At 38.7% G+C, this 8,985-nt stretch overlaps 1 protein-coding gene across 3 annotated transcripts in view; it reads right to left on the reverse strand.

Moving 5' to 3' along the window:
• The window catches only part of cstf2 (cleavage stimulation factor, 3' pre-RNA, subunit 2), a 68,924-nt gene that overhangs the window by 59,499 nt on the left and 440 nt on the right, over positions 1 to 8,985 (reverse strand). For all 3 annotated transcript variants that reach the window (XM_048544516.2, XM_048544517.2, XM_048544515.2), the window contains exons 2-4: positions 8,217 to 8,295; positions 3,318 to 3,487; positions 148 to 284 (exon numbers count right to left, since the gene is read on the reverse strand). In XM_048544516.2, coding sequence (XP_048400473.1) covers positions 148 to 284; positions 3,318 to 3,487; positions 8,217 to 8,295 — 386 coding nt within the window. The remainder of the gene's footprint in view (positions 1 to 147; positions 285 to 3,317; positions 3,488 to 8,216; positions 8,296 to 8,985) is intronic.

The following is an 8,985-nucleotide window of genomic DNA, read 5'->3' on the forward strand; positions in this document are numbered from 1 at the left end:
CATCCACTTGTAAGTGACTGCAGGAAAGGTAAATGCAGTGGAATCTGTGCCATTAAATGAGCTCTGCTTTTAAATTTTGTTGTTTTCCCCTGAAAACTAACTAAACACTTCATAGTTAAAGACAGCAAGAGAGGTAGGAAAAGAAACCTTCATTTGTTTCATGAGTTCAAACATTTGCTCAGGCGGAAGGCTGGCTACAGCACGACTGATGGACTCTGGAGCATCTTCCGGAGAGACTGGATCACCATAAGGAGACTCCATGACAGGGCCTGCTGTACCAAGATCTACAAAAGGATATAGGAATAATATGTCACAGTCTCAAAAGACTACAATGCTACTGCACTGCCTCTAGTTTGACAGTATCATGTTCACTGATCTGGTGAATAACATATATAAAATTACTAGACGAGATAGCAATGTTCCTAATTCTATGATCTGGTATTGTAGGAAGGCATGCTTTTATTTTAAAATAACTCAAGTTAAAATGGAAGTTGGATACACACACAATGAAGTGGAGAAAGAAAAACAAACAGTCTAAAATAAATAATTCAGGTTACAAAGACTTTGCTTTAGCTTGAAATTTAACTGTACAGCGTCATTTGTTTGGGAACATTTCAGTTTGGGACAAAGTGTGATAAACCGTTCAACAGCATCATTCCCATTTTACTAGTCTCTGGTCTTAGTTGATAGGCAATACTGCTTTCAAAAGATATCTCAAATTGTGGCATTCATTTGTACTGTCCAATTAAGACAGAAGATCTGAAACTGCATGAGTGTCATCCACATACAACAAGAAGTGTACAATCCATGTTGCCAACATCAATGGTCAGAAACAGTGGGAAACAAGTACTCAAATTTCCCTTACACAATACTGGTTGCAAAGACTTGCAATGTCTGCTGCCATGTCAAACTACATCCAACATGTTATTTTGAAAATACACCAGGAACAAAACATTACTGTTTCTGCTGCTCATTCCATGCTGCACAAAACTAATTATAAATCCCTAGCCATAGTCATACAGCACATACACAGGCCCTTCGGTCCAACTCGCCCACACTGACCAGACAGCCTAGCAGACCCTTCAGGCCAGCTCATCCATGCCTACCAGACACAATCCCAGTTGTCAGCATTTGGTCCATATCCCTCTAAATGCTTCCTACCTAGGTGCCTTTTAAATGTTATAATTGTACCCACCTACACCACTCCCTCTGGGGCAGTGCGTTCCATGCAAGCACCACCGTCTGCATGAAAAAGTTACCCTTCAGATCCTTTTCAAAAATCTTCCCCCTCACCATAAACCTCTAGTTTTGGACTCCCTCACCATTGGAAAAAGACCTTGGCTATTCATCCTATCTATGCCTCTCATGATTGTGTAAACCTCTATAAAGGTCCATCTTTCATCCTCTAACACTCCAAGGGAAAAAAGCCTCAACCTATACAGCTTCTCTCTATAACTCAAATTATCCAGTCTTGGCAACATCCTTGCAAATCTTTTGTGCACCCTCTCAATTTTAACAACATCCTTCTTCTAGAAGGTTGATTAGAATTCTGCACACAATTCTGAAAGTGCCTCGTCAATGTCCTGCAGAGCCGCCAAGCATTTTTAACCTGCATACACTGGTATGTACTGTTTGCCATTTGAAACAGATTGGAGCATGCACAAAGAACCTGCTATGATTTCTGCAATAAGGAGTTGATGTGTTAAAGCTGGCACATTTACCCTGGTCAAAACATAGCAGCACACAGGGCTTGGTTCATGACAGGCTATGTTTCATCATGGAAACTGTTTTATTGTAAACAAAAGGTACAGGTCCTGGAAGAAAGTCAGAACCACAAATTCCTCCTTATGTATTTTGTTTAATAATTGTACATTGAAGTGAAGCAATTGATTAAGATTAACATTTAAACATTTATACCAATTGTATACAAGAATATATAATTGTAGCATACAATCATTTTCTCAAATCAGGAAGAGAAATATTGCCACTATTCCAGGTAAGATGGGAGATGAAACCAAATCTGTGGGAGCATATCAAAAAATGTAGGTTTAAAACTGAAAGACCTTATTAGGATGAATAACGTCTTTAAGATGATAAGGCAGCAGAGAGGATGAATGTAAAATATGCAGAGACACCAGTGTTTCATAAAGCTAATGAGAACATGAAAGGGACTTCTGCAGGGCTGGTATTGCTTTAATTATTGATAAGCATCTCTTATATAATTCTTATACAGTCAATGACAAATGAATTGTTAAAAACATTGTAACAAAATGTGAGAATTCAGACAATAAACTATCATGCTAACTGTGTTTTGGGTAAAAGACCTCGATGGACTTTTTAAATCAAGTGGTCTCCAGTATAGGCTTGAATAAAATCTGTGGTGACTGTGCTCAGGATGTAAAGTGGTTGTTTTAAAGCACCACACCAAAAAAAAGTATATTTCTAGAGTTAATTTTAGTTACCATTTCTGCTGGCTGCAAACATTATTAGGTAATTATTCTGCTCTTCCAGACAGCTATTCTACACCTTATTTGTAGACTACGTATCTAGCTCAGCTTTGCTTTCAGGTATGACAGTCAGCCAAAATTAAATATTGGAAACCTCTAGCAGCCACAAGCATCCCTATGCCACAAGTTGTGAATAGGTTGACTAATTGTATTGGAAAATTGCACACTAATAACTGTAGATTTAAATAATGGCAGGGGCTACCTAAACTGCTTGTAAACATTCGTACTGCTCTATAACCAGAATTAAATCAATTAGTTCCCCAGCTTAGGCGAGATGGGAGTTTAGGATATCCTATTGTGCAAATTAGTATAACAGTACAATTGATAAAGACACTACTTGTTGTCCCCTTCACAAAGTCAGCTACACAATATAGCTCAAAAATATATTGCTTTAATACATATACCTTGCTGATAATCAGTAACAAACCTCAATAAATAAGTTTGTTTGATATATGACAATTTTTCACGGCCAAACATTTAGATTTTTTAAACCATTTGTAGCTAGTTATTAAATCACTGTATTTGGACAAACAAAGACTCTTAATCAAAGCTGGAAATGACACAAGGAAATGAACTGTACACACAAACCTTCACAAACACAAATGAACTGATTTGTATTAAAATTGTCAGTTTATTTTACAACACAAGAATTCACATGTTGGCCTTCAAAACCGCGCATGAGCGAGCATATGATAGAAAACAGCACAATGTGCCTTTCGTAAAATTGCAAAATCCAAAAGTATAACACTGATGGATTTAGTTTTTCAATAAACAAGTGGACTAACTGGTGTGTCATGGCTTTATACTCACTCTTGAGCTCTTCCTTATTCTTCTCACTTGCAGCATTGTCCACACGCAACGCTCTTCCATTAAACTCTCTCCCATTGAGATTGCGCATGGCACTGAGTGCAGTCTCCTGATCCTGGTACTCACAGAAGCCATAACCTTTGGGTTTACCTGTTTCTCTGTCATACACAAGTCTATAACAAGAGTTAACAAAATTAAGAAGTAGCCTACCACATGAGCTGTTACATCAAGGTTTAATAACTAAATTAATGGATAAAAGGAAGGTAAACATAACACTGGAGTTTTGAAGATCACGGGGTCTCTCTCATCGGTATGGCACAAGTTCAAAGTATAATAATTGAAATGTCACCCTCTACCCTTTATACAGTAAAATAAACATGTTATACATGGGGTGATACTTTATTACACGTTGAAGTGTAATGAACCTTTAATTTTGTTAACTAAAGATTTGGAAAGTTTGTTTCATATTACTAAATATACTGATAAAATTACAAAGGAATTTAGAATTGTTTGGTCTCTATCTTTCTAATATTCAACTTGATCAAACAGAACGAAATGTAATGTGCTCTACAAATATTTCCCTCTTCAAAACTGTAAACAGCATGTAGTAGAAGTGCAACTAGACTAATAACAGAGTTTGAGAGTCCAAAACCCAGTACATCAATTTATGAATCTCAATAAGTTTGGTTAATTGAGCACTGGTTTGAATGAAAATTATCAAAAAAGTCACCAACTAGGGTAAAATCTCAGCTGCTTCAGTAATGTCCTTCAGTAAAGGGATGGAAAATCCTTCTCAAATGCAGTGAAGCAAGGGAAAGTCAGGGTGGTGAAAAGCCTAGTGGTATTATCGCCCGACTATTAATCGAGAAATTCAGCAAATTTTCTGGGGACCCAAGTTCAAATCCCATCATGGCAGATGGTGGAATTTGAATTCAATAAAATTATCTGGTGTTAAGAATCTATTATGACCGGGAAACCATTGTCAATATCAGAAAAGCCCATCTGGCTCACTAATGTTCTTCAAGGATATTTGCCATCCTCACCCGGTCTCGCCTACATGTAACTCCAGAGCTATCACAACATGGTCAACTCTCAACTGCCTTTGAAATGTCTGAAAAAGCCACTCAGTTGTATTAGTTGCTATGAGTCTCAAAGAAATTAAACCAGACAGACATCTTGGCAACAAGCGCGGCACCAGAAAGACAGCATCAACTCTATCAACCTGCAAAGTCCTCCTTTTTGACATCTGGGGTCTAGTGCCAAAATTGGGACAGCTGTTTCAATTACTAGTCAAGCAACAGCCTGGCAGTCATAATTGCAGAATCATACTGCACAATGTTCCATCATCACGCCACCATCCCCATCCCCAGATACGTTCTGTCCCACCAGCAGGGCAGACCTCAAGAGGTGCAGACACAGTAGTATATGTCAGCAGGGAGTTGCCCAACAAGTCCTGGACATGATGAAAATCATGGCTTTGAGATAAACATGGACAAGGAAACCTTCTGCTGATTATCACACAGCATCCTCCCTCGGTTGATAAACCACGACTCCTCAATATTAAATAATATTTGAAGGAAGCACTAAGGGTGGCAAGGCTACAAAATGTATCTGGGTAGGGGTTCCAACATCCACTACTAAGACCAACTCAGCAGCAGCACTACGGATCAAGTCAGTCATGTACTAAAGAACACTGCTGCTAGACTGGGCCTGCAATATCACAGTGATCCCCAATATCATAGATACTACTTTTTAGCCAATTTGATTCCCTCCAAATGGCAATCAGGGAACAGTTGCAGATACCAGATGCTGCAAAGGCTATGGACTCTGACAACATCCCGTCAATAGTGCTGAAGACTTCTGCTTCAGAACTCGCCCCTGTCCAAGCCAAGCTCTTCTAGTACAGTTACAATACTGGCACCAACCCAACAATGTGGAAAATTGCCCAGTTACATCCTGTACACAAAAAGCAAAACAAATTCACCTTGACTATTTACTGCCCCGTCAATCTACTCTCAATCATTAGAAAAATGATGGACGGTGCCATCAACAGTGCTATCAAGCAGCACCTGCTCAGCAATAACCTACAGTGATGTCCAGTTTAGGTTCTGCCAGGACCACTCAGCTCCTTACTTCATTACAGCCTTCAAACCTCAACAAAAGAGTCAAATTCCAGAGGTAAGGTGAGAGTGATGTCAAGGCCACTTTAGACTGAGTGTGGTATCTCAAGGGCCACCAGCAAAACTGGAAACAAATGGAATCAAGGGACAAACTCTCTGCTTGTTGGAGTCCTACCTGGTTCATAGGAAGATGGCAGTATTTGTTGAAACTCAGTCATCTCAGCAGCAGTTCTTCAGGGGTGTGTCCTAGGCCCAAAGCATCTTCAGCTGCTTCAAAGACCTTTCCTCTCTCAAAAAGGGCATAGGTGGGGGTGCTCGACAATGATTGCACAACTCTTCAGATACTGAAGCAGTCTGTGTTCAAATGCCACACAATCTGGACAATATTCAAGCCTGGACAAATGGCAAGGACATTCGTGCCACACAAATGCCAGGCTATGACCATCTCCAATAACAGACAACCTAATCACTGCAACTCGACATTCAATGTTATTAAAAATCAGTGAATTCCCCACTATCAACATCCTGGGGGTTACCATTAACCAGAAACTCGACTGGGCAGCCCACATAAACAGAGTGGCTGCAAGAGAAGATGAGAGGCTAGGAACACAGTGGTGAGTAACTCACCACAGCCCTCCACCATCAATAAGGCACAAGTCAGGAGTGTGATGGAATACTCCCGATTTGCTTGGATGGGTACAGCTCCAACAACACACCAGAAACTTGACACCATCCAGGACAGGACAAAACAACCCGCTTAGTTGCAACTGCATCCACTCCCTCCACTGATAATCAGTAGCAGCAACGTGCACTGCAGAAGTTGACCAAAAATCCATCCAAACCCACAACCACTTCCATCTAGAAAGAACAAGGACAGAAAGTACATGAGAACTCTACCACCTGAGAGATCCCCAAATAACTCACCATCCTAAGCTGGAAATATATTACCGATCCTTCACTGTCACTGGGTCAAAATCCTGGATTTCCCTCCCTAAGGGCATTGTGGTTAACCAACAGCACATGGACTGCAGTGGTTCAAGGCAGCAACTCACCGCTACCTTCTCAAGAGCGATTATGGATGAGTAGTAAATGCTGGCCAGCCAATAATGCCCATGTCCCACAAGTGAGTTAAGAAAGGTCACTAATGTCAGTAAACATGGTAAACAATTTGCAGAGACCAAAGTCCTGCAAATGTTAAATGAGATGAATTATCTGTCAGTTTGTTTTTGGCAGCAGTCACTGAAAAGTAAATGCAGACCAGATAGGAAGAAAAGACAACTGCAACTTTTCCAGAAATCCTGTCATTCATCGAAACTGGTGGGTGATGTTTCTCATTAACTCTCATCTGAAAAATGCCACAATCCCTCAGTATTCTTCTAAACATTCAACTCAGGTCTTGTGTTCTATTTGGCATTGAATCGAGGATCAAAACTTTTTCATAGGTGCAAATGCAATCACCACGCCAAGCTGGCAATTATAAATCGTTATATCAAGTATATCAAATTTTGTGCATTTCATATTTCTTAACCAGACTAAACTTTTTACATCTTGTCAATTATTTTCTGGAAGCCTTCTGAATAGTTCCACATCAGTGCAAGCTTATTGTCTCCAGTTAGTTACTTATAATAAGAAATATTACATTAACATTGTCATCATACATCTTGGTGAAGTGTCACATACTCAAATTCACCACGTTCAACAGTTTGAGCGATATTTTAAAGAAAGCATAATTATCTCAGGGTGTGCAATTAACTGTTTAATTCAGCCACGTTTCTTCAGTTGCATTGTTGGTCATTCTATTCAGGTCAGCTTGCAAGGTTTTCTTTTATATCTAATTTAAATATATAGTTAATATAAAGTGGCATAATAATCAATGTTTCAATTAAACTAGATTTTTCTGTATCTTTAGATTAAAAAAATCCAGATTCACAGTATGCCTTTTAAATGTTCAAACTGCAGGATTCAAAAGATCTCCATTCAGGATGGTGCCAGGCAAAATAATGTGAGAATGATCCCCAAAAAACTTCTTATAAAAAACTGTCAGTCATCCAATGTTTAACTCTGAACTGCTATAATATCATAATTCCCTGGTTCACTGTTGAGATACCATGGAAATGGCCTATAAAACATGTGAATGCATTTGTAGGGGCAACCAATTAGCTATGAAGCATTTTATGACATCTTGAGGACATGATGTGAGCTGTACAAATTAAAGTACTTTCCGACAATAGTATTGTCAGAATAACAAATAAACTAGATTTTTAATTCATAAAATACTGCCTGAGGCAGCAAACAATCCTATGACATAGTGTGTGGCCCAAAATATTCTCACACACAATTCCTGACCCAAGTCAGAAGACCTCAAATTTGTTACAAGTAAACAGTGAGAAAAAAAATCCAAATACTTTGAGACACAAAGTTTGTGCAATTCCAGCTTGTTCTCACTGGCTGCTGGAACAACAGAAGAGATCTGGGAATCTCCTGTGTCTATACTAATTGATCTAATAATTTGGTGAATTTTGCAATTTCATTGGCTGGTAAGAACCTCAATGTCTGAACATTGTGAAAAGTGGTATATAAATTCGATTATGTTCCTTTTTTGTAAAGGTCAAAGGGAGATTTTTGTTTAAACTTGGGGGAAGGTAAAGGTTAAAAACTGCCAAAAAATAAGACCTTCAAGGGAATGAATCATGACAGGTACATCTTCCAAACTATTAGACAGTATACACATGCAAAATGCAACTGCAGCTGCAGATGACTGTTCATATCACACAAAAGATACCTGAAACTCAACACTGGGCCAACTTCAGAGAAAATATCCTTCAATTGTTCTTCTGTAGCTTCATATGGAATATTTCCCACTACAAACAAGAACAGGCAAAAGAGAGAGAGAATTTCAAACCAGGTTAGGAATCAATATTCATGATTAATTTCATTTCAGAAATACAAATTTTGAGTTTAGTGTATTTATCGCTCTACAGAAGTTATACGAGTTATTCAGTCTATGTTTAGATCGTAACTAAAGCAAGTAATGGGAAAACAATTTGAGAGAGCTAGTATATAGAAGTTTTTCACGACTGATCAGCTCCGAAAAACCTCATGAAGGAGCAGACTTTTCAAAACAGGAGTAAATGGACTGGATTTATTTGCAACATCTAATAAATTAATATACATTTTGCATACTAAAGCAAATCTTATCTTCATAATGAGTTCAGTGTGACGGTATCAAGTAGCTTGAACAGAGAGTTTAAGAAGGTCGATCCCTAATCCGTACTCATTTACAGATCAGTATTAGAAATGCTCTGTATTTCTGAGTTGGGGGATAACTGATTGCAACTTCCACGACTAACTGGTGCTGAATAACCAGTACAGTAATTGTACATGAGGGTGACAGTAGAAGGCAGATCTGCTTGGTAACAAGGCCTTGAGACATGTCCGTGAGTTCTCTAGATTAATCAAAGCTGAAAACTCCAATGATTTTCTTCTCTCTGAAATGCTGCTGTATCTGCAAGTTCACAACATTTGCAATTCTTCGTTTTAACCCTAAACTT

The sequence above is a fragment of the Stegostoma tigrinum genome, chromosome 15, assembly GCF_030684315.1.
Source record: "Stegostoma tigrinum isolate sSteTig4 chromosome 15, sSteTig4.hap1, whole genome shotgun sequence".
Taxonomy (NCBI): domain Eukaryota; kingdom Metazoa; phylum Chordata; class Chondrichthyes; order Orectolobiformes; family Stegostomatidae; genus Stegostoma; species Stegostoma tigrinum.